The sequence below is a fragment of the Mastigoproctus giganteus genome, chromosome 13 (assembly GCF_048544385.1).
Source record: "Mastigoproctus giganteus isolate SK-2022 chromosome 13, ASM4854438v1, whole genome shotgun sequence".
Classification (NCBI taxonomy): domain Eukaryota; kingdom Metazoa; phylum Arthropoda; class Arachnida; order Uropygi; family Thelyphonidae; genus Mastigoproctus; species Mastigoproctus giganteus.
In genome coordinates this window covers 13,469,040-13,482,208 of record NC_143587.1, presented here as the reverse complement: position 1 = coordinate 13,482,208, position 13,169 = coordinate 13,469,040, and the positions used below count along the sequence as shown (strand labels likewise).

General features: G+C 38.0%; 1 protein-coding gene across 2 annotated transcripts in view; it reads left to right on the top strand.

The window, feature by feature from the left end:
- Window positions 1–13,169, top strand: part of LOC150075774 (neurobeachin-like protein 1) — a 693,585-nt gene that overhangs the window by 386,758 nt on the left and 293,658 nt on the right. For both annotated transcript variants that reach the window (XM_090387670.1, XM_090387669.1), the window contains exon 27: window positions 2,118–2,276. In XM_090387670.1, coding sequence (XP_090243796.1) covers window positions 2,118–2,276 — 159 coding nt within the window. The remainder of the gene's footprint in view (window positions 1–2,117; window positions 2,277–13,169) is intronic.

The following is a 13,169-nucleotide window of genomic DNA, read 5'->3' as shown; positions in this document are numbered from 1 at the left end:
AAATTAGATAGTATGAATCAGAGCTGTACTACTCAATATGTTCTACGTTGATAATAATATTAGTAAAATAATAAGAGGAGTTTACCTCAATATAGTGCGTAGAACCCTTCCGTATGATACCCTCCAGAAATTAAAACGGAAAAAACAAAAAAAATCGGCAACTTAAACTGGTACATTAGAGTAAAATATAAATAATTAAATAATCAATTTAACACAATTCAAATCAATTTAAAACAATTAAAAATCAAATTAAAGCAATTAAAAGAATCTAACGAAAATATTCAAAACGATTTTCCTTCCTGAAGCTGACAACGCTTTTCGACCGTATGTCGTGATCACAGGAATGAAAATTACCAAATCGGGTTAAACCTGATACTTAAATAGAGATTATTTGTCTTCGCGCATGCGCGTAAAGGTCCACGCATCGGAGATCAAATATGGCCGCCGAACATTAATTTTACTCTAATGTACCGGTAAGTTGCCGATTTTTTTCGTTTTTTCCGTTTTAATTTCTGGAGGGTATCATACAGAAGGGTTCTACGCACTATATTGAGGTAAACTCCTCTTATTATTTTACTAATATAGCCATAAAATAAACCAAACAAAATTTGTATATAAAGGAATCAATATGCAACATTTCATATTGAAAATCCCTCCTTAATGAATTTCCCTACTCATGCACTTTGAATAAGTAACACTTGCATAGAAGGGAAATATACACTTATGAGCCAAAACATTATAACCACCCTCCACAAGTTGAAGCATCGCACAGCACCTGAAAGTGACATTACTGACCGTTGCAACATATATAGTGACTGCATTGGTAGTGCCTGTCAGTTTATCAGTACAAAGCCTGTGCAATGGTCTAAGAGAAGGGCCTGATGGAGTTTGAATGGGGAATGATTTACAGTAGTAGGAAGGTGGATACTAGCATCTCAGCAACCACAGGCATTATTAGCTGTTTGAGAACTACCATAGTGAAAGCGTGGTTAGTATGGTCCAAAGAGGGACACACAACCACTCAACATGTCAGGATGGGAAGATCACTACTGGTTGATGGTCAAGGTGAACAGCAGTTGGCACTTGCTGTCTGAGACAACATACAGGTCATAATTCCTCAGTTAATGGCAGATTACAACCAGGATGTACTGGGAAATGTTTCCAAGCACACTATCCCGTAGAGATCCTCTTGTAGATATGCCTACAGAGTAGGTGACCTGTTTGTGTACTCATGTTGACAGAGTCATTGATATCTCAGCCTGCAATTGGCATGGGAACACCATTCCTGGACTTTGGATGGCTGGAAAAGGGTCGCCTAGTCTGATGACCCAAGGTTTTCTGGCTCCATCATGCCAATGGATGGATGCTTATTTGACAGTGAGCGGGCAAACAGCTTCATCCAGACTCACAGTTGCACCAAAACAAGCTGGCAGCTTGATTTCAAGGATGTTTTCGTGTACATCGCTGAGTCCCCTCATCCCCATTGAACACACTCTCGTTACCAGATCTTACCTCAGCATTGTTTCAGACCAAGTTTTGCCCTACATGGTGACAGTGTATCCAGATGGCACTGGACCTTTTCGACAAGACAGTGCCCCATGTCACAAGGCCTATATTGTTCAAGTATGGTTCAAAGACCATGTCCAAGCATTTCATGTGCTCTCCCTGACATTGATCCCATTGAACATTTGTGGGATGTAGTGGGATGCTGCATTTGCCAGTCCACACTAGGGCCCAACTCTGTTGCCATACTCTGGGATGGCCTTTTGTCCATCTGACCCAGGATATCTGATGGTATCTTCCACAATCTCATGGAGTTGATGCCATGCCTGGTGCAAGCAGTTTTCACAACAAAAGGCAGCCCAACACACTATTAGTAGGTTGTAGTGTTACAATATGAGATTTTATCAATTTCTAAAATAATGCTAATGAAAAGTCTAATCAAGAAAAAATAGAACACAGAGAAATATACTATTGTCATAATATTTGAATACCTGCATTGAAATAAACTCCTGCACCTACCAATTTTCAATATGAAATGTATTTTTTGAAAAATGTAATTAAAATGTAGTTTTAATTTCTTCTGTCAAGCTCATATTGGTGTTATTTCAATATAGGTGGTAGAAGTATTAGATATGTTGTTAACAACCGTTGAAAGTAACACAGTGAAAGATCAGCTATTTCTCCTGCTCTATGAACCTGGCTGTGCTGAACTGCTTTATCCTCTTCTTTTGAATTCTGATTTCACAGAGAGATTAAAAGTAAAAGTTCTGAAGGTGAGGGACCATATTATTGATTTAATAAATTGGATTAATATTTCATATCTTATTTATATTGTATTATTGATTTAATAAAATTGGATTAATATTGCATATCTTATATTTATGACTTGGAAGTGTATTGGAGATTTGTCATCAGTTGGAAGTCATCTTTTCTGTCTGCTTTTGTTACTTGCTAAGCTAATTAAAAGGTTATGATATCTCATATTGATTTTGCTGTTATGGAAGATAACATATTTTCTGAACAGGCTGTGGTTTACATTCATCCCAGTATACAAGGCTGTCACTGGGTTACTTTTTTTTTTTTTGAAAATCACTAACACTGCTGTTTTCAGCTGGCTTTACAATTATCTTACAATTACTCTTGATTTTCAAAAAGTTGCCGTTTTTTTGAAAATCAAGAGTAAAATCACTAGCAAAGCCTAGTTTTTTTTTTTTTTTTATGAGAACCCCAAACACGAGAGGTATTATAACCTATAGTACTTAGTACCGTGCTTGGGTTGGAGGTTGAGAAGACGAAAGAAGATATTTGTTGATATTGGACTTGAACTTCTGTAGATTGTAATTTTCAGGAAATACGTATGAAGGAAGGTTGTTCCAGAAAACGGCAGTTGAATGAATAAATGAGGAAGATGAAAAGTTGGTTCTGTGGGTTTGAAGTTGGACAGTAAATGGATGTTGGTTGGTGGCGGCACGTGTTCGGACTGTTTTGAAAGAGAGAGCGGGAATTATAGAAGCCAATTCAGAAGAACAGTGCCCATGGAAGTATCTGTAGAAGAGGCATGCAGCAGAAACAGTGCATCTATGAGAAAGCGAGTGGAGAGACTCTGTTAGAGATGAATCATTAATTAACCTAACTGCCCTCTTCTGAATGGAATCAAGAAGCCTGAGAGAGGTTTTGGGGGCACCACCCCAGATGTGGGAACAATATTCCATGGCAGGGCGGATTTGCGATTTATACAGAGTGAGCAGCTGTTTGGGAGAAAAGTAACGCCGAGAGCGAAAGAGAAAACCAAGTTTTTTAGATGCAGAGGAAGCAATATTTGTAATGTGCTTGTGCCAAGAGAGATTAGAAGTCAGGGTAATCCCCAAAAGAGATATATCACTTTGCCTAGAAATCGGAGTGTCACTAAAGATAAGCATAGGAGCAGAAGAATCCTTTTTGCGAGATATAAGACAAGATTGAGTTTTAGAAGGGTTGAAATCAACTAAGTTGTCTTTGCCCCACTGGAGAATTACCTGAAGATCGGCATTTAAGGAATTGGCAGCAGATTTTCGAGAACTTGAAGCTGATTGAGCTGGACAAGGTTTCTCAAAATGGAAAGTTGAATGCAATGTGCTATCATCGGCAAAACTATGGATAGGATTTCCAGTCAATGGAAGAAGGTCATTGATATACAAGAGGAAAAGAGTGGGGGAAAGAACTGAACCTTGGGGGACACCGGCATTAGTGGAGAAGTTAGAAGACAGAGAGCCATCTACCATTACCCTCAGTGAGCGATCAGAGAGAAAACTGGATAACCAATTACTAAAAACAGTTGGCAAACCATAAGATGGAAGCTTGTTTAGAAGACCTTTATGCCAAACACGATCAAAAGCCTTTGAGATGTAAAGAGCAACTACTTGTGTTTCACCAAACCTTTCCATTGAATTAGTCCATAAATGGGTAACATAAGCCAGAATATCACCAGTGGATCGACACTGACGGAATCCATACTGGCGATCGTTGATCAGACGGAAGGATTCTAGGTAGTTTAAGAGTTGGCGGTTAATTGATTTCTCCATTACTTTAGAAAGAGTAGAAGTAATTGCAATGGGACGATAATTGGATGGGAGGGATTTGTCACCCTTTTTAGGAACTGGCTGGATATGAGCAAATTTCCAAGCAGAAGGAAAAACACCTTTGGAATAAGAAAGTGAAAAAAGGCGGCAAAGAATAGGAGTAAGTTCAGGAGCACAGGTTTTGAGAACAACTGGAGAAATACCATCAGGACCTGGAGCTTTCTTAGCATCAAGATTCATCAAAATCCTTCTGATATCCTTTTGACGGAAGACCACAGGAGGCATTGAATGGAGCGTGTTAGGAATGGTGGGAGGTGTTTTACCAAGATCATTAATACATGAGCTCGAAGAAAAATGGGATGCTAGCAGGTCAGCTTTATCCTTGGCTGAAGTGACAACAGAGCCATCTGGTTTGGACAGAGGTGGGAGCAGAGATGGGCAAAAGTTGCGGCCAATAGCTTTGGCAAGAGACCAGAATGCTCGGCTACCATTAGGGCAAGAAGCAAGTTTTCTACTCTTAGCCTGTTCAAACTCTAGTTTGGACTGATTAATAACTGTTTTACAATTGTTGCGAGCTTTGGTGTAGGCAGAAAATGAAACTGAAGAATTAGAAACAAGCCAATTACGATATGCAACATTCTTCTCTTGGACAGCCTTAGCACATTTATTGGAAAACCAAGGTTTAGATAAAGGACGAGATTTTAAAGTGGAGTGTGGGATAAAGGATTCCATTCCTGCAAGAATAATTTCACTGACACGATCTGAGCAAACGTTGACATCAGAAGTTTTGAAACAGTAATCCGACCAAGGAAAAGAAGAAAAGAAGTCTCGCAGGTTATCCCATTTTGCATTCTTGTAATGCCAAACAATACGAGGTTGGGAATAGCCATGAGATAAAGGTTCCATTGGAGAAGAGACAATCACCAAGTTCTGATCTGAAGTGCCTAAAGGACCTCTCACTTCAACCTTGTACTTAGAAGGGTTGTTTGTGAGAAAAAGATCAAGCGTATTGGCTGTATGATTGGGATTGTCCGGTATTCTTGTAGGTAAATGAACAATCTGTGCTAGGTCATTAGTAATTGCAAAAGCCTCAGCATCTCGACCTGCTGGTCGGTGTGACTAGAAAACGGAAGCCAGCTGGAGTTGTGAACGTTAAAATCACCAAGGAAAATTACCTCACTGTTAGGAAAGTTGGACTGGAGAAAGTCAAGTTGCAAAGAGAGGAAGTCAAAGAGCTCCAAGTGATTAGTGGAGTTGGGAGAATGGTAGAGACAACAGATGAATTTTATACAATGAGGTAGAGAGATTTCAAGCCAGAGAAGATCAAAGAGAGGAGATTCCAAATTGCCAAGTCTCTGACAGGGAATATCAGAACGGACATATGCACAAGTACCACCTTTGAGACGAAAGGAATCATACAGCAAATAATTTGGACATCTGAGATGAGCAGTAGTTGAATCAACTGATAACTGAGATTCAGTCAGAAAAAGTACATGGGGTTTGGAAGACTGCAAGTGGAAATGGACATCGTTGAGATTAGAATTGAGACCACGTATATTTGTGAAATGAATTAGGAAGTCCTTGGGAGGTTTAGATCTTTTCGCAGATAAGCTTGTTCTATTAGTTTGACAATTCATGGTGTATTCAATAGTAAGAAAAAGTGAGTGGGACATGTTGTATGAAGTAATGAAATTTTTGGATATGGCGTACATGTGGTAAGTATATACCCAGATCCTTGACATAACGTGGCCTCGACAATGCTCCCCGCATACACACTACTCGGACTCCCTCCAGTCACTATCTGGCAGAGTAGAGGTAGCAAGATTATACACTAGCTGATCCGGAAGCTTCCTAGAGAGTTACCAATAGGTTCAGTCCGGTGTACTAACTAGCGGCCGGCCTGCGAACACCGTTTTAGAGCTGTACCCTCGAAATGTAAGGCATATTGGATCTCGCCACGACATTCATCATAACCTCAAAAATCATCAATCATACTGCATGATGGAAGAGATAGGGAAGGGTTGGCCGGAACTTAAGTGAAAAAGATGACTGTATATTGCTGGACAGTAACTGATCTATTAATTTTATAAAAGTTATAAAAGAAGGCGGGTTCTTCCTTTTGTTAATTTTTTATTAGCAATAACTAGTTGAAATTATTATGCATGCTAGTTGACAAAAGCTCATTTAGTTGTATTTCTAATTCAGTTATCAAATTTTTTTTTTTTTTTTTTTTTTTTTGCTGATGCTGTGTATGCTTGCTTTACATCATTTGCCAATACTAATACTGTTACTAGTACTATTGCTAATAATAATATAATAATAAATTAAGCAAATGCAGCTTTCCTTCCTTCCTTATTACCCTTACATTTTTTCTTTGCAATTTGTATACTTCATAGTTAAGTATACAAATTACTGCAATTGTTTTTTCCCCTTTTACTCATTTTTCCCCCTTTTATAGTGATTAAGAAAGTAGAATGAAAATGAGGAAGTCCAGGTTCTAGAATTGGGTGCAGTAGATGTTAAACTCTTACTACACAACTATACAATTCTTGGAGCAATAATTAGGAAATAAGTGACTTTGAAGACTGTTGGTGAATGTGTTTTTGGCATTACAAAAGGAAGGATATCGGCTATGTAACATGTTGAGATGCAAAAACACACTACACACTACTAACTTTTCAGGAAAAATGTCTCCTTTTCAGTTACATCTTACATCAAGATGGGAAGTAAAGGAACTCAGTTTTGACTTTCCAAATTTAGTACTGGAAACAACAAAAGAAGTATTCATCTTTATAGTGTTACAGAAATTGCGAGCAGAGTGGAATTGATTTGAACGATGAAAAATATAACATGTAACAGTCTGCATCATCTAGTGGGGTATAAATGATATATTTAAATATATTGTGTTTCCAAGTGTTTGTTATATGTTTTTTTTTTTTTTTTTCTCTCTTTAAAGAAGCTTAATTATCTTATCATTGAAGCACAAGGTCCACATTCAATAGAACAAATGGTAAAACACGTTGCGGAAGTATGATGATACTACCGCAACGTGTTTACCATTGCGGAAGTATGATGATACTACCCTGTTTGATGAAATAAATGCTTGCATAATCTGAAAAAGAATTGAAGATTATCATAAGATATTGGTTAAAAACTAAAAATGAAATCATATGCAGGCACCTTGAAATGTTTCTACTTGTTTAAACTCTATGCTGTATTGAGATTCGTTACACTTTTTAAATCTTGAAAAGCCTTTCCATTAATTCTCATGTTATTGAAGCATTTATTTCTAGCATTATAACATTTTAATTTATCTTTGCACAAAGTGTTAATATTATGGGCCTACTGTTAATAAAATGCCCATAGATAGATTTATAAATGAAGAAATGAAACAAAATGTTGGATAAAGTAGTTGTGTTAATACTTTATATAGTATTAACTATATACCAATACTAATATGTATAAACAGTAGTTGTGTTTATACATATTAGTATTGGCAATGGCCATATGGTGCAAGGAAGCCTAAGGCTTATGCTGCGCCAGCCAAAAAAATAGAAAAAGAAAAAAAAAAGAAGTAAAATAATAATAAAATAAATAAATAATAAAAGAAAAGAAAAGGCAATAGACAACCAATGCATTTCCCTCCTCCTGTAGTTTCCCCAAACTATTAGCCTTTATCATTCATGTAAGTAACTTATTCTAGTATTTATAATGCAATGGCTAAAATAGAGCTTCCTGCAATCCAGTGTAAACATCTTCTCCCCACATCCACCCCGTTGTCCCTCAGTTCTAGAATCATTTTCAACTATGAAAATTTTGTCCTCATTCATTTTACTTTTGCCTCTAAGGTGCCTAGTTTCCAAGCTGTGCAACCCACATATTCAAAGTCTTTCCTTCATGTGGATGCCCTTTTGCAGATCTCACCAGCTGAGTTAACATTATCATTAATAGAGGCATATGATGCAGAAAGCAAGCTTATACAGCATCATCTAAACAAACAAACAAACAAACAAACAAAAAAAAAAAAAAAAAATGCTTCCCATTTCACCCAACCATTCACTCTAAAAGTTTGTCCAGTTGTTCCTTTAATTTATTTAAGCTATCAACTTCCACAATGACAAATGGAAGTCTTTTCCAGAAATCAACTGCCCACTGGCTAAAGGCAAATTTCTGCACATGTATTTTACAACTCTCTTTCCTAAATTTGAATTTATGCCCCCTCAGGTTCTCAGTCTGAGCAAGCGGAAGTATCCTGCCAGCATTGAGCCTGCTGAAACCAATCAAGGCCTTATACACCTCAATCAGATCATCTAGCAGGTGCCTAGTCTCCAGACGCTGCAATTTCCAGAACTTAAGCCTTTTTTGGTAACAGTACCCCTTCATTCCCCTCACCAATCTTATTGCCCTTCTCTGTACTCTTTCCTGCCTTCAAACCTGTATGCAGTACTCAATGCATATCCTGACCATTGCCTTATACAACGGGATAATCACCTCCATATCCATACTAACAAAATTCCTGTATATCATTGACAATACCCCATGACCTGTTCTGGCAGTTTGTCTGCACTGCTCAGAAAATTTCTTATCTGAAATTTTTCATTCTCTTTTTCATTCTCTACCACCTGAGTGTAGTACCATACAGTTGGTATGTTGCTCTGGGGTTACTGCTACCCATATGCAGTACTTTGTATTTGTAAATTTTAAAGTTGCCACTTCTCAGCCCATTTACCTAACTTTTCTAGATCCTCTTGCATTGTATACGGTCATTAACAACCCTGCCAACCTTTGTATCATCTGCAAACTTGGACATTAACCATGATATACCCTCATCAATATCATTGATAAATATACAAAACAACAATGGGCCCAACACTGAACCTTGGGGGAATCCACTAATAACATTAGTCCACGAAGAGCAATTTCCATTCATGGAGTTAGTATTAGCAATGACCACATGATGCAAGGAAGCCAATGGCTTATGCTGCACCAGCCAAAAAGAAGAAAGGACTGCTCCCTGGAGAATAATTGAACATGACATGCTGTTGTGTATATATGCTCATATGTAAATTTAACATCTGTTGTGTGTATATGTTCATATGTAAATTTTTCATTCGGTTTCCTACACTTGTATAATTAGTAATATTATTTTTTTCCCTTATCTCATCCTTGTTTATCACAGTGTATTAGCCTTTACTGTAATATTGTATTAGCCTCTGTAACCTTATATTAGACTTTGTAACCTTGTATTAGCCTTTACTGTAAACCCCTGGCTTTTAGCCGTGAAGGGTATTGTGTACGGCATGTGCGTTTTGTATGCAATAAAGAGTTCTTCTTGTTCTTCTTCTTGAAATAGACAACCAGTGCATTTCCCTCCTCCCGTAGGCAACTATCCAACTGACCTGTGAATTTCTCCAAACTGTCACCCTCTACCACCCATATAGGTAACTTATTCCATTAACTTACAACTTGCTGGAATTCTAGAATCATTTATAACCATGAAAATTTCGCCCTCATTCATTTTACTTTTGCCTCTCAGGGCCTTAAGCACCTCAATCAAGTCTCCTCTAAGGTTCCTAGTTTCCAAGCTCTGCAGCCCACATATTCGAAGTCTTTCCTCATATGGACGCCCTTTTGCCGATTTCACCAGGCGAGTTACCATCTCTGGACCCTTTCAAGAAGCACAATGTCTTTCTTTAGGTGTGATCTCCATACCTGAACACAGTATAAGTGTTGTCTAACAATAGCCTTATATAATGGGATTACAACATACTTATCTCTACTAGCAGATGTTTGATAAATCATTGATTGGACACCATGGGTCCTTCTTGCAACCTGTCTACAATGTTCACAGAACTTCATGTCTGACTGTATTGTAACACCCAAGTCCCTTTGCTGCACTACTAGCTTTAGTTTAGCTCCACCAAGTGTATATGCTCTTTTAGGGTTACTGCCAGGTGTAATACCTTACACTTTGCTGGATTAAAGTTGCCATTTTTCTGATGATCCCTGAAGCCTATCTAGGTCACACTGAAGATGCTCTGCCTGGTGGTGATCATTAACTACTCTACCAATCTTTATATCATCTGCAAATTTAGACATCACGCCCTCTATCCCTTCATTGATGTCATTGATGAAAATCAAAAATAACAGTTGTCTCAATACTGATCCTTGTGAAACCCCACTTCTTACGTCAACCCAATTTGAGGAATAACCATATATCACAACCATCTGCCTCCTGCCCTGAAGCCATCCTGCTATCCATCTAAGCATTTTTCCTGTGATTCCAACCTGTTCCAGCTTATAAAGTAACCACTCGTGTGGGATTGAGTCAAATGCTTTGCTAAAATCCAAATAAAGAATGTCGAAAATATTTCCTAAATCCAGCTCAGGAGTGACCCTGTCAAAATAGCTAACCATTTGTTAAACATGATTTTCCCTTTACAAAACCATGCTGTGGATATCCTTCAGAATTCCGTTTCTATCTAAATGATCCTGAATTCCACTCTTGATCGTTGCCTCCATCATTTTCCCTACTACTGAAATTAGACTGAGTGAAGTGGGAAATTACTGCCCTTATGTATTGTAGATACATTGGCACTTTTCCAATCCAATGGAATCACTTCTGAGTTCAGTGATGCTCTCATAATTAGCCTCAGTGGTTCAATGCACTCAATTTCTGCCTCTCTTAAGATTATAGGGTATATGCCATCAACCCCAGAGCCTTACTGGCCTGTAAGCTCGAAAGTTTTTTTCATTAAGTAATCATATGAAATTTCAATATCATTAATTACATATTTTTCAGCTTCACTCTCATAATTTCTATTTGACATAAAGAGTTTTTTTTCTGTAAATACAGATGCAAAGTAACTGTTGAGTCCATCTGCAACATCAGATGTGGTATCTGATACTATCCCAAGTCCATTACGTAAGGGTCCGATCTGGTTTGTCCTTCTCTTCTTTGCATTTATATATCTGAATAATTCCTTATCCCCACTCTTTGCTCTCTTTACTAGCGATTTCTCATAATCTGCCTTTGCCAGCCTAACCTTTTCTGTGGCACTATTATAAATCATTTTATTACAGATTATTTTTTATATCCAGTTCCTTTGTGACCATATCATAGTATCCAATTAAATTGGTCAGACAAGATTTCCTCTTAACAAACCTATAATGCAGAGAAGTATTTATTTTCATATATAATTTAAATACCCATTACCCATCTCTGGACCCTTTCTGTTTATATTTATATATCTGAATAATTCCTTATCCCCACTCTTTGCTCTCTTTACTAGCGATTTCTCATAATCTGCCTTTGCCAGCCTAACCTTTTCTGTGGCACTATTATAAATCATTTTATTACAGATTATTTTTTATATCCAGTTCCTTTGTGACCATATCATAGTATCCAATTAAATTGGTCAGACAAGATTTCCTCTTAACAAACCTATAATGCAGAGAAGTATTTATTTTCATATATAATTTAAATACCCATTACCCATCTCTGGACCCTTTCATGAAGCTCAATGTCTTTACTTTAGGTTTGGTCTCCATACTTGAACAGTATTTAAAGTGTGGTTATTGGTGTGCCTTCAGGCCTGACGTAGCCAAGTGGTCAGGAGCGAGAGTGCATAGCACGCATTCCTTGAGTGGACCGGAGTTCAAGCCCGTGACTACTAAATACGATAAATATTTGTATTGACAATTGATTGTAAACTCTACTGACTTGGTTGTCATGCCGGAGTATAAACAGAAAATTTATTTGTTTATTTATTTAATATCATTGATAAATATAGAAAACAACAATGGGCCCAACACTGAACCCTGCAGGACTCCACTAATGACATTAGTCCACAAAGAGCAATGTCCATTGATTACCACCCTCTGTCTTCTCCCACTAAACCATCCCTTTATAAATAGTAACCATTATTATACATAAAAGCAAGATTTATACATTTTACATACAGTAATTTTCATACTTCAGATGGTAGCTATATATATATATATACAGGGTGTTTCAGTTAAACGTTTCAGAACTTCTAAGAGGGGTAGGGTACATCCTGACAACTCGAAATCATATAGCAATGTGGGGTCGGAAATGCTTTCCTGAAGCGGTGTTGTACACAGAAGCACCATAAAGAAAAGAGACCGTAAGTGAGAAATCGTTTTAATAATACAAGAAAAGAAACAAAAGGGGATTTGTGCTACAAATCCCCTTTTTCCTGCTGAAGTGTTGTTTTCCGATGAGGCATCCTTCACAAGGGAAGGAATTTTCAACACGCATAACGACCATATCTGGGCGGTCGAGAACCCGCATGCAATACGACGTCGTGCAGCACAGATTCGATTTTCAGTCAATGTATGGGCCGGTATTATGGGAGATCACCTCATCGGTCCTTACCTGTTACCGTGTCGTCTAACCGGACCTATCTACTTGATCTTTCTGCAGCAAGTATTGCCACAACTTTTGAGAGATGAACAGATTTTTGCATCGACGCAACAGACAATGTGGTTCCAACACGATGGAGCCCCTGCCCATTATAGCGGAGATGTTCGTAACTACCTGGATGTCACATTTGGTCAACAGTGGATCGGACGTGGTGGTCCCGTGCGTTGGCCTGCTCGGTCACCCGACTTATCATGTCTTGATTTTTATTTCTGGGGTCATATGAAATCGCTAGTTTATGACACCCCTGTTGACAATGCTGAGGAGCTGGTTGCAAGAATCGCAGTAGCTGCCGAAGAAATTCGAAATTCGCCTGGAGTATTCCAGAATGTTCGGATGTCCATGCGTCGGAGATGTGAGGCGTGCATTGTAGCCCGTGGAAGAAACTTCGAACACTTACTTTAATCCATGTACCTTTTGCTTCTTTTCATGTATTATTAAAACGATTTCTCACTTACGGTCTCTTTTCTTTATGGTGCTTCTGTGTACAACACCACTTCAGGAAAGCATTTCCGACCCCACATTGCTATATGATTTCGAGTTGTCAGGATGTACCCTACCCCTCTTAGAAGTTCTGAAACGTTTAACTGAAACACCCTGTATATATATATAGATGGTAGCTACTTTAGGTTTTACTCATGGTATAGCCGAAACTAAGATAATAA